The 19,369-nt window shown below is 42.8% G+C and overlaps 1 protein-coding gene across 2 annotated transcripts; it reads left to right on the top strand.

Moving 5' to 3' along the window:
- The first annotated feature begins 2,052 nt into the window (after positions 1-2,052).
- On the top strand, positions 2,053-19,143 carry aspscr1 (ASPSCR1 tether for SLC2A4, UBX domain containing). Of its 2 annotated transcripts, XM_035638438.2 has the most exons (17): positions 2,054-2,196; positions 2,426-2,481; positions 2,968-3,082; positions 5,656-5,756; positions 7,025-7,082; positions 7,303-7,376; positions 7,734-8,334; positions 8,820-8,879; positions 9,042-9,181; positions 9,909-9,990; positions 10,098-10,164; positions 10,521-10,583; positions 11,112-11,164; positions 14,906-14,957; positions 15,089-15,158; positions 15,606-15,793; positions 18,795-19,143. In XM_035638438.2, exons 1-17 carry the CDS (start codon positions 2,107-2,109, stop codon positions 18,803-18,805), a joined length of 1,881 nt encoding a protein of 626 aa, XP_035494331.1. In that variant the 5' UTR covers positions 2,054-2,106; the 3' UTR covers positions 18,806-19,143. The 2 variants fall into 2 exon arrangements, with proteins under 2 accessions (XP_035494332.1, XP_035494331.1); XM_035638439.2 differs by lacking the exons at positions 11,112-11,164; positions 15,606-15,793; positions 18,795-19,143 and having other exon boundaries at positions 2,053-2,196.
- Positions 19,144-19,369: the final 226 nt, after the last annotated feature.

Raw genomic sequence — 19,369 nt, 5'->3', positions numbered from 1 at the left:
CAGAAAGCTTGTGTTACAAAGTGCGGGGGTCATGAAGATTTAAAAGATGGACATTTACCAAGCAGAGAGTTGCTTCTTTCTAACTTTCTAACTTCACTAAAAATCCGTTTCACTCATGACCCACAGCTTTGCAGAGGAGCAATACTAAATCAGTGAATTACCTTATTAAAACCATAATCTTCAACCAAAATCTCTGAACCCTTCTGTAGGACCTCAGATTTACGACAATGTTTACATCTGTACATTAGATAACACCCACTGGTCTGTCCACATGTCAGCACCATGTCGGAAGGGCACTGCCTGCTGCTCTTGGGTAAAACGTTCCCAGACACCATCTACAGTTCGTCCTTTAAAAGTTCATTTGCCTCATCCTCATCTAAAGCCCTTAATAGTCCATTTAACACAACAAAACACGTTATAAATGAGAACTGGAATGGTACTGATTGAAGCCATAAAAGATCTGAACCACTTTCAGCATTCACTTTGACGTTCAGCAACGCACTGCCATTAAATTTTTGTTGTTCCTACTTTGATAGGTTTTACAAGTGAGTGAACCCTGTATTTATTATGCATATCTGTTTGCCATTCATTATTCAAGTTTTTTCTTTGTGAAAATGTGTAGAACATTATAAACTCCCAGCACAGATGCCTTTGTGTGCTCGCGTTTCGTTCAGGCACAGTTTTGAAGTTTTCTATCCTGCTGAGAGTGAGGAAGGAAACAGATTGTTTATTTGTTTGTTTGTTTGTTTTCAGACGGCAGCAATTTCCCCCCAGAGCCGAGAGCTGTGTTCACCTCTCTCTCCCTCTGTCTCTGTCTCTCTCCCTCCCTCTCTCTCTCTCCCTCTCATTGCCAGGTGGACTTGTATCCGAAGTGGTTGATCAGTCAGTCGCGAGTGCTCTGAAGCTCTGGACCTCACACCTCTCCATCTGTTGGCACCATGTGTCATGTTGCCTGTCCAGTCTGATTCCAGCTTTGATCCAATTGGATTCTTTCTGGGGAGAAAATGTCCTTGATTCTCTGCATTTCTTTTGAGGTCGTCTGTCAAACTGCATATGGTACATGTATGAAGTCATCCATATGGGGAGCAGATTGGAGGTGTTGTTGCCAGTTTACAGACAATATCTATCTTTCTGTCTTGCGAGGGTCACTGGGCTTGAAGTACGACGGCTTGTTTAGCCGGATCAGTCTCACTTCATGTTAGATGAATTTGTTGTGTTTTGTTTTTAATGTTTTTGATTAGGTCACACTAAAGGTCATGGCAAAAACAGTGATCTTCTTACTGTTTTGGATATCATTCTTTATTAAAATTTATTAGGGTCTATTAATCCTAAGGATCAGAATATTTAACTTGAAACTTTTCTTCTTAAATAAGTTACATGGACATAACGTTTTGATCGTTTTAGAGTTTTTTGGTCTCCGAAATTACTCGTATAAAAATATTAATGAAATGAAGTCATACTTCGTAGTTCTTAAAAAAACAGGGAGGTCAGTGAACAAGTACCAGTACTGGTATCAACCCACCATGTCGTCACCCATTGGCTTGAGAGCTGCTCCACCTACGAATATAAATATGATGCACCTATTGGACGGGAACCAGCTGTCAATCACAATGTATCCACGCACCAATGCATACCATGGTCTTTCTTCTATTTTACTCTTAAATGGGATCGTAATTTAAAAAAATTTACAATGCTGTATTGTAGAAAACATGAATCTGAACTCGGAAAAGGTTGACTCAAGTTATGAATCGAGTGAGAATAGGGGTCGTTTACTTAGACTTCTACAGAAACGAACTTCGTAGTGCAACCAGTGGAGTCGCCCTCTGCTGGTCATTAGAAAGAATACAGGCACGTTCGCAGTGGCTTCACTTTTTTGGACCTGATGACGACGTCCATTTTTAAACACAGTCTATTGTCACAAATGACGGTAAAATCACTCCCAATGCTGAGAGCACCACAAACAACAACAATTTAATTTACTCACCTGCAAAAAACATGTATTTTTCACCCCGCATAATTTATGCGAGCTGACCCTTTAAACCATTTCCGCCCGGTGCAGAGTCAATAAAGTTTATTCAAACAAACAACGTGACGTCACGACACATAATGGCAGCCAGCGGCACAGCTGTGACGGTCCTCACTCCGAATGGAAGGAGACAAGCAGTCAAAGTGTCTCCGAACACGCTGTTGTTACAGGTAACGCGTGTTTGAAACACGTTTCGTGTTCCGTGACGTCGAGGGGCGGTTTCACTCTGTTCTCTCGTTTTACAAACCGGCGCAACTGTTTCCCTCTTGAGTTAGCTCGTTGGCTAACAATAGTTAGCCAGTGACGGATCATTTTCTGATGAAGCCTGACTACTTTTTCCCCCCTCATTATCTGACCTGCGTTCCTTTGTGACATCTCTCATGCACGTGTCGCCCTCAGGTGCTGGAGGACGTCTGCAAAAAGCACGGATTCAACCCGGACGATCACGGCTTGAAGTGAGTCAGCTGCCAAGTGGGTTCGCGTAGCTGTCACAGTACCAACATGTCACATTCAAGTCCTCAGCTGTAACGTGTCGATATCTCAATCCCTGAGCCGGGACTGCGTCTCAGTACACACGGATGGGTAGTTAACCAGTTAAAGACATTGTTTTTATTGCTATTGTACACAGCTTGTCAAATTGTATTTGGACAACCACAGGTTAGCAACATAAAAGAAAAACAGACTAAAATGTCTTGATATACTACTTGCACAGATGAGATACAATGCAGGTCATAATGTATCAACTTACCTCCATTTTAACAAAAGGGAAAAAAAGTATTACTGACTTTAACTGGATCATATTCTTCTCAGATGACCGCAGTACTTTAGCAGCTCCAGACGAGAGATTTCTAGTCATATGCATTGGTTGTCATTATTCAAATCTTTACTATTATTACACAGGAATCCTCAGTCGCTTCTCTTCTGTCGTCACCTTTTGACAGGTTCCAGAGGACTGTCGTCGACCTCACGGTGCCATGGAGGTTCGCCAACCTGCCCAACAATGCAAAACTGGAAATGGTGACAAGTGCAAGGAAACAAGCAGCACCGGACAGCCAGGTTAGTTGAAACTAATGCTCTGTGTGTGTGTGTGTGTGTGTGTGTGTGTGTGTGTGTGTGTGTGTGTGTGTGTGTGTGTGTGTGTGTGTGTGTGTGTGTGTGTGTGTGTGTGTGTGTGTGTGTAGTGGTTGACTACATAATAATGACATAATTGTAGTATAGGTGTCTATTATATTATATATATATAAGTAAAATATTTCAGGGTATTTATGGTGATTGTCTCTACTAGGCATTATTACTGGTGACGTTCAGGCGAAAGAAACTGATCTTATAACGTCGGATTTACACGCACGTAACGTTTTAGGCGAAGGGGCGGGGCAGAGCGCTGGCCGCCATTCTTCCAGAGAGTTTCCTGCTGTATTCTCAAGTGGGCTCACTCTGATATTTTCTGGAATTTTTTACGAGGGAGCTGGCAGGAAAAGTTTCAGGAAATGTCCAGAGTAACATTTGCGGACATTTGCGTTCTCACATACTCTGGTAAACAGTGCATGTCTGAAAGCAGTTTAAGTGAAACGTGGAACTGTTAGCTTACCTTTTCTGCCAGATTATCCAAGTGTCTGAACGTTACTGGAGGGACGAGCAGCATTTTTCCCAAAAGATATTCACTTATATGGTGTTTCCATGATGGTGGTGAATAGATTAGAAATGGTATGAAAATTTAATGTCATAATATCAATATTATGAGGTTGTTGTTATAATGTGCAGAAAATGTTAAAGTACTAATTCACTAAATTATTTTAATGACACACACGCACGCACTCTCCTTTGTTGCATCTGAGTATATGCAGTGTCCCCAAGCACAACAAATAAATATGATCATATGACCATGCTTCCGATTCGGTCCTCTTAGAGGGAAAAACCTCTGGGGTGGTGTTAATACCGTCCGCCATGTTTTCAGTTGATCCAAACAAACCAACACTGCATGACGCGCCTGCCTCTGGGAGACAAGATACAGAACATCATTTACCCCAAGTCATTATTAAAATTGCGATAATAATACACTTGTTTCAATGATCATTACATATTTGAGATAGTAACACAAACCATTGGGAATTTGACCGTGGTTTAATGTCAAACTGTTTGCTCTTCAGTGGTGATGTGTTTTCTTTTTTTTGTCAAACAGAATCTTTAAAAGGTTGTTTTGTGAAAAAGATTGAGATCTGGTGACTGTGAGGACCATAGCATGTGGGTCACTCATCCAACCTTTACCCTTGTATGGAAGCCTTTGTGTTATTTTGATTTCTCCACTTATTTATTCAGATTTTTTATAATTTGTCTATATCACAGTAGGATAATTAGACACCTGTGTTGAACCAGACAATCGTGTAAACCGTAATTATCTCCGGGGAAAATAATCCTCCATGATATATTGGAAAACCAATATTATAGCAAATAATATTGTGTGGGCTTCTCTTTTTTTTCTTTATTACCTGAAAATGCATACATTCTCCATCTGTGCTCTCTGTCTTTGATTTGCATTCAAAAAAACACTTTGTTGTAGCTGAGCTGTAGTTTCCTATGACATCACGGCATTATAATCTAAGCAGTAAAAATCACGGCTGGGTTTGATCTCTTGTTCTTATTCATTTGATGGATGGATGAGTGTTGATACCTCACAGGTTTTATATACTCAGACACACTCACTCTTGCACTGTACACATGCCCCCCTCACACGCACACAGACACACACATACACACACAGAGTTTCCCCCAGCGCTCACATCAGCCAAACTGGTGTGTGAAAGTGTTTCATGTTTGGCCGTCGACAGCCAAGGCTCTTTTCATCTCTCCCAGTGTGCCGACGTGCTGCAGGTTGTCTGTGCTGGACTACATGGTTGCTGTGTAAACATGAACAACTTATAATGTGACTCAGAGATAAAGAACAACAGAAAAAATCCAAAAAAGAGTAACATCAGACTGCAGACTCACTGATGCCTGGTGTTACTCTGCTTCAGACTGAGACAGGCCCAGATGTGCAGCTTAATCAGGTTTGATTTTCAAAGAAATTTCTTCCTGCAAAATTGCTTGCGATTGTTGAGCCAAATCTTTGGAATGACCACCTAGGGAGTTGAGTCTTAGCGCAGTGCATTTCCTTTTCTGCATTTAAGGAAACCTTTTGTCACACATTCCAACAATGTGAAGGGTTTGATGTTGAGACATGCTTTTCTTCTATTTGTTTTTAAAGAAAAGGTCAGCTGGACATTTGTTTAACCATGTGTTTAGTGTTAATGCAGTGTTTCCTATTGATTTTTCTTGTGATCAAACACATCAAATGAATAATTCGTAGAGTTAATAATTTGAATGTTTCTGCCAATTCTAAGACGTATATGATATAATTCTGGATCAAATCCATTCAGGGTCACATCTGTCACATCTTTGTCACTAGATAGTTATCACACACTCAAAGTCCATACATACTGAATGTGCTATGAGGTTAGATGTGTAGATGGACTGATAATAATTGTGACTCGCTGTTTAATCTGGGATCATGTGGGCTCGTGTATTCAGTTCGTTTCTGGTCTTTCACACGTTAACTCCAGTTGTGTGTGTTAACATGGTTTGATGTTCATCAGGTGCGGATTGCGCTTCAGATGGAAGACGGCTCTCGACTCCAAAGTTCCTTCTCTTGTGGACAGAGCCTGTGGGACCTGCTCACACACTTCCCTCAGATCAGGTGTGTCACGTGTGTTTGTCTTTGGACTGAAAACAAATTTTTGATTCGAATTTTCACGAATTTTCAGTTCAAATTGATCTGAAATTGAACAGAATTCAAAAGTGACTTAAGTTAAACTGCAGATTGTAAAATCATGTTTCACAGCCCTGTGATCTTTAGTTTCACTCTGCTGTTTTAAGCTCAGTGATTTGGCATTTCTTACATAGAAGAGTTGGATAACTGCTCACCTTTGGATTGTAGGTAGACAGCTTGTAACTTTTTAAATGAACGAGATATTTTCTAACCTAGATGTTCATTGACTTGGGAATTGTATTTCCACAATCATTGGTGCCCAAAATATCTCCTACCATTTTGCATTTTAGTATTCTTATGAACAATATTCTAGTCTATCAAAAATAAGTAATTATATACTGATGATATGATATTATTATGCTACAAAGTGTGAATCAAATATTTTCTCTAATTACCCTTAAGCTAGTTGTAAGTAAAAATTAAATTTGAAAAACCTATAAAACAATCAACAATTTTGCTGTGACAGATTTTTTCATTTTTTTAACATTTCCCATATTATAATGTATAAACTGATACCCCCAGCCCTAGTATGGTCCTCACAAGTATAGGTGACAGATGTGTGCGTGCCCCCCCGTGTTTTCCTTTATATTCCACAACGCCAGAAAGGTGAAGATGGTTATTGTGCAGGAATGAACGCAGGCGAACACTGTGTTAGATATCATCCTTTCTTCTCACCACTCCTCTCATGGAGTTTGAGCTTTCCCACACATCACCACCACCCATCCAAACACACACTTGCAGCTGTTACTCAGTAGTTCCAGCTGTGAGGTCCCAGGTGCTCGTGCATCCGTCCAGCCCTCATCTCATCTCTATTAAATGACATCACTCCATATCTTAATCCTTTTTCAAGGAAGCTACACAGTTCCATGAAATGACTATTAGCCCCACACCAGCGTAAAAAACTCTGGGAATGTTGTGAAGCAAAGGGCTAAAGCTTTGATTTTTCAGGATTGAGGAGAACCATAGTTAAACATTTATGGTTGAGTTAGTTTCTACACTGGATCGAGCACACATGGTTTACACATGCAAACAGCATGCCACTGCAACACATGAGGTTTTATTGTACAATCACTGAACTGATTTCCCTAAACAAGAGAGTCGACCCGGGTTTTGTTTAGTCTCATCTTGAGCAAATAAAATATCATTCATCCTCGATTCTAATATCTTATTTTCTTACTGTCACCCCCTCATTTCAGCGTGTCGGAGAAGTCTGACTCAGGATCCACCCCTGTGTGTGTTTACATGAGAGATGAGGTATGAAATGTTCCTTTAACACCCTCCTTTTTCAAGACATAAAGGCCATGGTAACATGGTAACACAAAACCTGTGTGTGTGTGTGTGTGTGTGTGTGTGTGTGTGTGTGTGTGTGTGTGTGTGTGTGTGTGTGTGTGTGTGTGTGTGTGTGTGTGTGTGTGTGTGTGTGTGTGTGTGTGTGTGTGTGTGTGTGTGTGTGTGTGTGTGTGTGTGTGTGTAGGTCAGTGGGGAAGATGCATTAAAGAAGGCCACTCTGAAGTCACTGGGTCTCACAGGAGGAAGTGCCATTGTCAGGTACAGCAGACTGCACAATTCTTCATACAGAAACCTACTTCAAGTTTAAAGTTTATTCATACCATCTAACACTAGCCCGACCACAATTGATTTTGGGGAATGATTCCTAAGATGTCATTATCAAGCTCATATGACAACGAAATGTAATTGAGGCTTGATATTTTTCAGTGTAACTATAAACATCATGTACAAATGTAAATATCTATGAAAAAAAGAAAAAAGTTGAAAATCAAGTAAACTTTAAACATAAATTCACCTCTTTTTTCATTATTTATTCTGTTAAATAATGTAAACTGCAAAATGCTGCCAATCACACTTTGTGTAGTATGATAATGCTATTGTTAAAATTTCTCTTAGGTTTTTACTCAAAAAGGACAAATCTTCTGGAGAGGTAGACGACAGAGAGGCCACTGAGAGAGCTGCAATTCCAACCACTCCTGTTGCAAAGGAACCCACACAGAGTTCGTCATCTCGGCCCGATCCTCCTCCATCACATCCAGACAAGTCGACAACAGACGTGCCAGTAAAAAATTCAAGCCGCGATAGGCCAATGGAAACTCAACCTGCACCAACTCCTCCCTCCGCCTCTGCCACAAGCACGCTTCCTGTTCAACAGGAAGGTCCTGTTGAACAGGAAGAGGTCACGAATCCCCAGGATGCGTTTTTTTCAAAAGCCCCCCCAGTCGAGAGAGGCTCGCCTGAGGAAGATGGCGAGCAAGCAGGGCCGTCAGGACTGAGCTCCCATCCACCTTCTTCCTCCTACTGTGCTCCCTCAGCCCCTTTCATTCCCTTCTCTGGAGGTGGTCAGCGCCTCGGGGGCCCCGGGGGCCTCGGGGGCTCTGGGGGAGGAGCAGTCGGACGTTCACTATCTTCATCCTCACCTTTGTCGGCTCTGAATGCTGCAGTAGAATCACCCAAAGCCAAGAAAGCCAAATCCAGCTCCGGTTCTAGCACCAAGGTGAGACTTCTCTCTACAAAAAGTGCAAAAGAGAAAGTCCTAAGATATTCTTTTAGGATGTTCAATATTCTTTTTTTCTGATTTCCATTCCATCTTTTGAGCATTTTAAGTTGTTTTTGTCCATTTTGGCTTAAAAGACGATGGTCTTTTTCCAGAGTTTGTTTACCAGGTCCAGAGTGAGTGGTATGACATGCAAACAAATGTCCCCATCTGGAATCGAACAAGGGAAACTGCATTTATGTGGCATATGTTTTAACCACATACCATAGCAATGCTTTCTTACTACTTTTTTAAGTCAGGAAGCATTGCCATAGTGGGACAACCTTCATGTTAGCTTTAAGAAGTCTTATGACTTTCTCATTTCGCCATTGGCAAATTTCTCTAGATTAAATTTTGCTGGAGACTAAAAGTTAATTCTTGACCTTGGAAGATGTAGTTTACAGGTAATCGAGTATAACTTGTAGCCTTGTTGGTTCCTTTCACAGTGTCATGTCGCTGCCAACCACCCAGATGAGGACATGGATCATGGGGAGGAGTTCTTGGAGGTGAACCTGTTTGTTTCAGTCATAGGTTTTTGCCCCCTATTTCAGCGAATCTGCTTCCCTGGTCTCCAACATGAATGGACATAGCATCATTCAAGAGCTTGATTCCCATTCCAGCCACTAGTGCCAAATCATCCTTTTCATTCTATCACTTTCTCTCTGCAGCCGGTGGAGAGGGAGCCTCTCATTTACCACCTGGACTCAATGTCCCGTCAGCAGGAGGACCGCGGGAATCTGCCCGATGAGTTCTTTGAAATAACAGTGGACGACGTGCGGAAGCGCTTCGCCCAGCTGAAGAGCGAGAGGTGGGGTGGAGGATGGAGATGGTTGGCTTTAGGTCAGAGGGCTGTGTGTGATACTAACAGATAAATTGTTCCTGCACTGTTTGTGACAGACAAGTCGTCAGTGAGGCATTTTGACCTCCTCCTTAATTGCACAATACCAAAGCAGTGATGAGAGGCCATCGGCCCGCAGAGTGCCGGGCATCGCTGCGTGTGTTTTGAAGTTTTTATTCATTGTGAGATTTAAGTTTTTCTTTATTTATGAGAGGTTCCTCAAAACAGATGCCAGCAAGTTTGCTCTGCGCTCCCTGGCTGTGGCTGGAGCAGACCACAGCTGTTGAGACGTTGTGTGTGTGTGTGTTTTCCAACCTGTTCTCATTTACAAGACACCATGCAGCTCTACAAAAGCTTCTAAATATGGCACACGAGGAGCCGTTAGTACGACTGGTTTATTTTGTGTAGACGTTTATGTTCCAGCCATCGACCAAACACCGTCAGTTTGAGACCTCATCGCGCTACTACCGTTTCAATGACTGCAATTATAGAGGTTGGAATTAAGCCGACCACAGCAATTTGTCTCTACCTCCAACGCGCGCACACGCATACGCATATACGGCCACACACGAGTAAAGGCAGAAGAAGCAACATCTACTACTTTTTCCTCTGTTCGTCTTTTACTAATACTGACACCAAAATCTACTTTTTATCTCGCGGCTCAATTCATTGTCTCTTTCTCTGTCGTTCCCTTTAGGAAGTTATTGGAGGAGGCTCCAATGATGACTCAATCTCTGAGAGAATCCCAGATGAAGGAGAAGATGAACCGATATCCCAAAGTGAGAACAAGACACAATCAAATAATCACAATGCTGTTTACTTTGTCTTTTGCTGGTTTGAAATGTACAGATTTTTAAATAGACCCACTTTCCCCGTGTCTCTCAAGGTGGTCCTGAGGGTCCAGTTTCCAGACAGACATGTCCTACAAGGCTTCTTTAGGCCCCTGGAGACAGGTGTGGGGGTGTGTGTATGTGTGCGTGCGTGTGCGTGCCTGTGTGTAGTGTTCATTTCAACTGGCTAGCCACAGGTATGGCTGCAATGTTAAAGCTACTTGCGGCTCCATCACCACATTTATGACTGTAGCCACACCAGTGACAGAGAGACAGAAAGAATGAGACAGGTCTGTAATTCCAAGGATTAGATCCCCCTCAGCCCCAACAGCCACACGTCAACCAGCAGAACAACAAATTGGAGGGAAATTCCATCAGAGAAATGATAATCACCCCCTACAGTGACTGAGGTAGCTGAACACATCATTTTGTCTGTTTTCTTGGACAATGAGTCGTGTTCTCTTTGTTTTTGTGTCCAGTTGGTACTGTGAGGCACTTTGTGAAGAGTCACCTGGAGAATCCTCTGCTCAGTTTCTACCTGTGTAAGTGTCATTTCATTTCCCAGTAATTCATCACAAGATCGGCAAGCATCGACATCCACCATGTAGCTCCTTTAAAAATGTTTGAGCATGTTGTGTAGTTATTTTTCTATTTATTAATTCAGGTTTATTGCAACACGGGTCTTATGTTGATACCTTTTGCCATTTTCCCTTTAGTTATGACAACATTACACTGCTGACATCCAGTGGCCTGCAGCAGTGTCGTGGCAAAAAAAGTCCAATAATCAAACAGATAATCAATTAAAATTTTGGGTGGTAAAACCTGAAATTGTGTTAAAAACACTTTAACACAGGGAAGTGTGTGAGGTCATGGCTGAATCAATTCTCTGTTTTCACAGAATTAACTTTAGTTGTACAACTGTTAATCATAGTGTCAGAAAAGTGGTGAAATTACCCAATCAAATCATTTGTGTCTACAATCAGTTTACACAATTTCTGTCCTTTATTTTTTTTTCTAATCACTTCGTCAAATGTAACATCCCAGTTTGTAATTGACCATTTTTGTTTCAGTCATCACGCCCCCAAAAACCATTCTGGACGACCCTTCAGCGACACTTTTCCAGGTGAGAATCTTCACCTTGTCATTGAAAGCATGAAGGCAGATAATTGACTAACAATTTGACTTCACACTCTATCTCCAGAAAAAAAACTGCAAAACTTGGACTTTGATATTGTTTTCCAACCTGGTCCCCACAAAGCTTTTGGCCCCCTATGGGCTACTGTTTTCAGACCCAATCGATATAGAAAAACAAGCCCATGTACACGTGTATACACACACACACGTACACACACGTGCACACACTGACTGTAAAATCTATCTGCTGGTCCCTCTCCTCTTCAAAGCCGCAGCACATTCCCATTCTCCCTCTCTTCTCTTGCTCCTACACACTCTCACACTTGTTCCCCTCCTCTCTACTGTCCTTGACCCCAGCTGGGCTTGATTTTTCCCAGGCTGGCACATGGGGTTAATACAGGCCTCGCTTTGATCTTGACACACACACACTCACACACTGGGGGATTCAGAGCAATGGGCAGCCTTGATGTTTTGTTGCCTTTGAGCTCAGAGCTATTCGTTCGGAGAGCGAAGACATACAAATGAAAAGCAAAAAAGTAGTTCCCTGGTACACACACACGCGCGTCCGAAAATGTTTTGTGCCTCACAGCAGCTCTATTTGCAACATCAACTCAAATTGGTACAAGAAACATGATGCTTTCATGTAACGAAACATTACAATCACAAAAGCATATTCAACCCTTCAACATACATTTGATCTGGGCTTAAATGACATAATTCCTTTTAGGATTGACTGATGCACAAAAGAGTGCTCAAGTCCAACCTTGTTATATCGTGGACCCTGGAGCAGACGAATGAAGAAGGGGAGGAAGAGAAAGTTGTTTGAAGTGATATGTCGTGTTGATGAACAAGATTTAGCTCCTCGAGGGGAAACTGCCACAAAAGATAATGATCCTCAAAAGCTCACTTTGAAATTGTGTGTGTGTGTGTGTGTGTGTGTGTGTGTGTGTGTGTGTGTGTGTGTGTGTGTGTGTGTGTGTGTGTGTGTGTGTGTGTGTGTGTGTGTGTGTGTGTGTGTGTGTGTGTGTGTGTGTGTGTGTGTGTGTGTGTGTGTGTGTGTGTGTGTGTGTCCCTGTCCCCGTCCCCGTCCGTCGGGTGCCACCATTTCTGAATCCAATCTGACGCTGTGATGCAAGTCATCTGTCTCTTAGTTTTTCATGTGTTTGTCCCTTTCTGAACTCTCCCTGTCTGTTTTTCACTACACGTCCCTCTCCGGTACTCCAACCCCCCCACCTCCACTGTCCCTCTCATGTGCCCTAGGCCCCCCCTCACCACCCCCATGTCTCCATCCATTAGGGACTTAAAAGCATTAAAGTTCTCAAAAAACAAAATCTTTAATCCACTTGGTGTCATGTCACACGCATACACACTACGTCTGGCTCCGCTTCCCTGTCTATACATCAATCTTAAACGCACACAGAATCTTTCATCTTTTTTTTTTTCTTGTCATGTCATATAGACATAAGTACACACGCATATGTACTAGGTATCTCTCTCTCTCTCTCTCTCTCTCTCTCTCTCTCTCTCTCTCTCTCTCTCTCTCTCTCTCTCTCTCTCTCTCTCTCTCTCTCTCTCTCTCTCTCTCTCTCTCTCTCTCTCTCTCTCTCTCTCTCTCTCTCTCTCTCTCTCTCTCTAACACACACACACACACACATACTAATCACTTTGTGTCATGTCAAGAAAGGAATGTTCCCCAACCCAGAAGCCCTTTGATACCAGGCGTCCCCTCCCTCATCCGTCTCTCCCTCTGTCTTCCATCAGGATTTGCTTTGCCTCTTTTTCTTTTTCTCTCTTCTTTCCTCTATTATATGTTTTTCATACTCTCTCTGTCCCTCTCTGTCTCTCTCTCTCTAACACACACACAATCAAACTGATCTTGTCTTATCCCGAGTGGAAGTGAGCCGGACTGCAGAAACGTCTGCAGTTTCACTGTAACGCATTGTTTCCTGCTCACAGGACTGTGATAATAGCAATTAGGCCAGCACGTCCCAATTTAGCAACCAGTTCGTGAGTTGGGGTGAGGGGGGACAAAGACAGAAAGGGCAGTGTGTGTGTAAAACAAGTTGTGGCAGAGGGTAAACCCGCCTAATCCCAGCCACAGTCAAACGTTCTCTATTTCCACTGCTGCTTTGAAACAGCGTGGGGCTGAGTCACATGGAAAATGTTTCACCGGTGACACCGATGTCGACTTTACAGCAACAACTTCTGATGTTGTCTGATGCCGTAGCTCATTGTCAATAGTAGCTCACTTGCGCTCAGTAATCCTGCTGACATTAGATCCAGGATGTGGCTTTGATGTTTCAAGCTAACTGATTTTAAGAATCTTGTAAAACGCGTCTTTAATGAGAACTTAATTGCTTCAAGGAATATGTGATATGATGCAACGAATAAAAACAAAAAAAGAGCACCAGACCATTTGAGAAGCAGCAACAAGCAACATCTGGCTATTTTGCTTGATTTACTGTTTCAAATATTGATCAACTAATAGCTGTAGAACTATATTGTTATCATAATGAATCCCCACCCAAGAAGGTTTTAAAAATCTTTCATCAGTTCTTGTATTCAGCCAAGAAATAACTCAAGAGGTCTTGTTTGACATCTGTTTAAAGGCTGTTAAAAAAGGGTTTATTTTAATGGTCTGAAAGAAAAGAGGGGGACTGCAACCAGTGGGGAAACATCAGCTCAGCTGTTGGACAATGTGGATGCGCTTGACGGTCTAGACGATGAATTAATCTGCAACTATTCAATCACTAATTGAGCAATGGTTTATATCATCAATGCAGACGTGAGGTTACATGGTTGAAGTTCACTACACAGGGACCCTGGTGCCTTTTTGGTAAAATTAACTAAACTATGTCCAGAGTGTCGATGGAAAACAATCACAGTATTGATTGGGTAATAAAGATCTTAAACAGGTAGATATGAATGTTACATAAACCTCTACTGGTTTTTGTTTCTGTGATAAAATATCACCTCTTTTAATGTTTATAAAGTGCTACTACTACTACTACTACTTTTTATGAAGAATGTAGTTTACATATACGTTATATGTAATAGTATAGTAAACATTACCTTAAGCCAGTTGTACATCAGAGGATATATTAACTGGGAGAAAAAGGAATAGGGCCAAAATGCATATATAATAATACATTTGAGCTGCGTGTCAGTCGGTGGTGGTGACCACCTGCTGAAACTTTACCACAACATTTTTAAAACCAACTCAACGTTGTGCTCGTTCTTACCTGAGAATGTGAATGTACACATGAGCGGGAGGTAAAGTTTTTCCTAAACAATTTTATTTTTTGTTGTCTCCTTTCTATTGGAGTCAGACATGCACCCTGCTCTCCTGCCTGTCTGTCTGTGGTTCCACCTCATAATTGTACAGTTGATAATATCTGCCTGCGACTGGTCCATTATAACCATTAAGACTGATCACTGGAGAGTGTTGTGCTTGAGGGGGTGAAAGTGTTTTCACTAACCATTTGATTGGAGCTCATTTTGTGGTCGGCTTCAAAGGACCACGCTTTCTGGTGCAGATCCCCGAGCAATGAATCATCCTCAGAAATCAACTCGACTTTGCCTTGGATGTGGTGGCAGCACTTGGTTTGCGTGTAGCAGGAGCCGCTGTTGTTTGGATTTTTCCATGTTGTGCAGCGATGACGTGTATGCCAAACATTTTTCAAGGCTTCTGTTCATTTCTCTCTCCCTGTCTTTCTCTCTGTGTCTGCAGGCTGACTTGTTTCCCGGGGCGCTGGTGTACTTCGGCTCTGATGACAAGACAGGTTTTTGTCTTTTCAGTTCTTTTCTTTCATGTGCGGATTTGAATTAGATACTGGAGCATTACTGAGGAATGTAATATAACAGAACAATAGCCAACGTTGTTTTAGCGCCCGTGTGTTTGTTTCCTCCGCAGACTTATACATGAAGAGGGAACTCGTCGAATCCTCGGTCTCGGCCTTGCAAGCAAATGAGTCCATTGCAAGGTATGCATGCTTAAATCAGCGCCTGTGTGTGTGTGTGTGTGTGTGTGTGTATATATATATAAATGCACTTGTATCCCACAGTAACCAGCCTATTTTCCTGTCACAAAGCTGTCATCATTGGAATCCCTTTGAGGTTCTGCCTAAACAGCAGGTGCCCCAATGCGCGCGCACGCACGCACGCACGCACACACACACACAAGTTTTCCACTCCATCTAAACATAGAGCCCTTTTCCCTAAAGTGACCCCCCACCTGTTGTCCCATCGCTTGTTTAACAAGGTCATCGCTCCTCCTTGGTTTTAGATCTTTATCTCACTCGAGTATTTCATTTCTGGCTCGGCTCATCTACAATACTGCGTCAAAATTCCAAATTCCTCAAGAAACCTTTTCCCGCTGACATGTTTAAAATCTTGACCTTTTTTCTTTTTCTACCCCCCCCCCCCCCCAGCTGCATGGTCCGGTCCCCGACGCCCTCATCCAGCTCTGCGGGCTCCGAGCAGCAGCTGCCTCCTCCTGAACAGACGTCGGACACCAGCGAACCCACACTGGACGAGCGAGACCCGTCTGCACAAACCCAGGCTTCTAAAACTACCAAATCTGACCCAGGCAAGGTTCCCAAGTGGCTCAAGCTTCCAGGTGAGGACAGAACAGATGATGATACATGTTGACTTCTGGCTCTTCTCCAGCTCGTGTTTGTACTTGAAAACATGAAGTCATATGAACTCATAAGTAACTTCCTTTAACACTTGTCTTGTCCCGTGACATTTCTCACATAGCAGACTCTGCTGTTAGCTTTGTGAAATCTCTCGGTCCTTTTGAGTTCGTCGCCATGACATCCTGTGGACTTTGTTCAGAAACTACGAAACTCCTGACTATGTAACAGGCACACTATGAACACAGTTGAAGAAAGCTGCTAGCCCAGCAGGATTCTACATTATGGGCTACAAACAATCCATAATGCAACACACACTGCAGGAGTGTTCCTCTCCTGGCATCGCTTAAACCACACACCAAAAAAACCTAATCTGGGTCCCTTAAAATTACAAATGTCGAAGTTTTTTTCCGTGAAAAAACAAAATCCATTCATGGCCTTAAAATGTATTTTCTGTAAAACTTCACACCTTTGCCTCTTTAGTATTCAGAGACATGCGATGAACATTCAACCCCCTCCTCATCTGCTCACCTGCAGGTCTTACTCTGCTCATCAAATACACAAACCTCTGCCTGTTTTCTGTCTCGCTTGTCATTTACCTTTTTCACACCAAAATTACCGTGTAGACCCGAGTTTTTTAAACACGGGTCGACCCGCGTTTAATCGGCAATTGGGCACTTTCACACTGCGAGCAGACCAGGGTCTGATGATCGTGTAGTGACAGTTGGCGACCATAGATGGCAGTAGAGAGCAGTGCGCGCCATAAAACAAAGAAGAAGAAGAGTGTAGTAAACAACAGAAAGCATGGTAGCCAGTGAGCCAGTGGTCAACGCTACCTTATATCTTGTACTTGTCACTCTTTCAAAGTTTACAAACTCAGCGCAGTGTTACGAGCCGAGCCTGGCCCTTTAAGCAGGTGGCCGTATGGGTTTTGAAGTGTGTGTTTGAGAGAAGAAGGTTGGTGCTGCTGGCTGTGGTTGTGTAAGTAGCTGCAGCCACAAGGAGAATGGGCTCCGCACATCATCCATGTTACCGACAGTTTATGGCCACTGTGTAATGAGAGACCGCCTGATGAGGCCGTGTATGTCCACCGAAGTGTTGAAATAAATTGCCCGGTTCTAAACCTCATCGATGATCTGGATTGTGTTACTTGTTACCATACATACACGCGAGAGGTCTCTTTACTACAGCATGTGAGGTAACAGCAGTCACCGACGGAGGAGTCGAGCCTTCATTGCCTCCGTCATCGTGCAAATTAGCGCGTTCACCCGGGTGTGAAGTTCACATCAATGCTGATCGGAGGTGCAGCCGATTATTACCCGGGTCTATTGCAGAGTCATTTGACCCGGGGCTGAATGCCGATTGCACATTTTCACCCTGCAGAAAACGCCGGGTGTTAGCGGATTTTTTGGCCAGTGTGAAAGGGGTTATTGTTCACTACAGTGGCAAGGAGTAATATGGGAGTAATTCAGGCAGACGTGCACATGTTCAGTGTACGTGAAGGGTCAACTCGTGCATGTTTTCAGGTGTTTCAGTAGAGTTTTGAAATTAAAACGTAGTAGTATGGATGTAGCCTCCAGTTGGAGGACCGACCTGTTTAAGGCGTTCTTGTTTCCAGCTTTTTAGTCCACTCCACAGTTTGATTGACAGCTGTCACACCAGCCCAGATACACCAAGCCAAACAAGCGCAAAACTGGTTTGGTCCAAACAACACTCGTGCATAATATTTCACATTTCACCCTTCCAGCTCTACTCCTCAGAGATAACTTCAGTAGAGAAAGAACAGAAGGCTTTTAAACCACACGATTCGTGTCATGGTAAAAACACATAAACCCCCAAAGCCACAGTTAACAGGAAATAGCCCCTTGAATGGCGGAATCCTTCGTGACTCAGAAGATAAGGATGCGTGTTAAGGATGAACCAATTAGTTCAGGATCGTTACCCCCTCCGGCCCGGGACACCACTACAGAACACTCGGAGCCCAGGGAGAGAGCTTGCTGCCTGGCCACATCACACAGCACGAGTCCCTGTGGCTCTGTCCAGGCACGGTGCTTTTCTGTCGTTCTCTTGTGGTGTTTCTGGTGGTATTGATGTTTTTGTTTAGAATATTACTCAATTTCTCTCTCGCTCTCTCTCTGTTGTGTGTTTTTATTCCTGGCTGATCAATGTGTTTGTGTCCATGTGTGCCTCTTAAGGAAGTTTTCTTTCGTGAGGAAAGTTAAAAGAAAGAAGGCTGAGGGGAGGGGGCAGAATCTGGAATTACAGACTTCGTGTGTGGAACCCTGCAGAGGAAACACGCACAGACCTAAAGAACACACACATACGCACAGACTGTCTGAGGCTGTCTGTCATTCACTGAGGACGTCCTGTAGTTTAACCTGTTTTAAATGATTTGCTGCAGCGTGTTGATGTGTACTGGAGCGGAATCAAGATTATATCTCACACACTTCCAGTCTTTAGCCATCTGTTGACCTCCTGGCATACCACAGACAAATCTTATCTTTTGAATAAAAGTCTTCTGCTCCTTCCGGCAGCATTATGATGGTCGCTGTCGTGTCTACGGCGTGTTGACAAGACTTATTTCACATTGCGTGTTGCACTGGGTCTTTGTGAAAACAGCCGTCTCTGGATGATCCATTGCTTGTTTTTAACTGATTTTCGATGCATATCCAGTGTCAGTGTTTCAAATTCAGAACGGATTACAAAGCAGCAGGCAGAGTTGATGCATGATTTTCTTGTACTGTACAGTTATTAGTTGTTTTTAAACTTGTTTTGATCAAAAGAGGCTGTCAGATATAGCAATTTGTTTTAAATTATATAACAGTACTAGATATCGGAGGAGCTGATTGGGTAGAAATTTACAAAAAGAAATTGCAGTGTTGATTCCATCTGGCCATCGTCCATGCTGAGATGTTGTAGTACTATGAATGTGTAATGTTCATTGATTGGCAGATATTAATTTCAGTTCCTTTTTTCCCCGCACAGGTAAAAAATAATGCTGCGAGGACTGACCACAGCAGAAGTCTGACCAGCTCCGCTTCACAGACTGAACAGAGCACTTAAATTTTTGCTGCGATTCAAAAAAAAAAAAAAAAAGGCTCAACACTGTAACCGCAGTGGACTTAATCCGGATGCCTAATTCAACTAGTTTTTTAAAAACGATCAAAATAATGAGCTAAGCGTCTTGAGTGGATAGTGAATATTTAATTGCCGTGAAGATGGATGATGTTTCATTCCGGGTGATCTCTGGGAGGAGAGTGTGCGCTGGAGAGGCTGCTTTTATTCAGCTGGTGAAAAAATTGCAAACGAGTGAATAAAGATTGTTGTACTAAAATGTGCCTTACGTTGTCTTATATTGAAGTGTGTGTGTGTGTGTGTGTGTGTGTGTGTGTGTGTGTGTGTGTGTGTGTGTGTGTGTGTGTGTGTGTGTGTGTGTGTGTGTGTGTGTGTGTGTGTGTGTGTGTGTGTGTGTGTGTGTGTGTGTGTGTGTGTGTGTGTGTGTGTGTGTGTGTGTGTGTGTGTGGATTTATCACACACCGTACACTTCATGGTGCACAAGC

The sequence above is a fragment of the Scophthalmus maximus genome, chromosome 8 (assembly GCF_022379125.1).
Source record: "Scophthalmus maximus strain ysfricsl-2021 chromosome 8, ASM2237912v1, whole genome shotgun sequence".
NCBI classification, from domain to species: domain Eukaryota; kingdom Metazoa; phylum Chordata; class Actinopteri; order Pleuronectiformes; family Scophthalmidae; genus Scophthalmus; species Scophthalmus maximus.
This window is presented reverse-complemented; position numbering and strand designations above follow the sequence as displayed.

What these genes read in the sequence shown, in the direction of transcription:
- aspscr1 (XM_035638438.2), top strand. Translation starts at nt 2,107, where the DNA reads ATGGCAGCCAGCGGCACAGCTGTGACGGTCCTCACTCCGAATGGAAGG. An exon ending in GCTCCGGTTCTAGCACCAAG is followed by an intron (nt 8,335 to 8,819) that starts GTGAGACTTCTC and finishes TTCCTTTCACAG; the next exon opens with TGTCATGTCGCTGCCAACCA. An exon ending in TCTGCTCAGTTTCTACCTGT is followed by an intron (nt 10,584 to 11,111) that starts GTAAGTGTCATT and finishes TTTTTGTTTCAG; the next exon opens with TCATCACGCCCCCAAAAACC.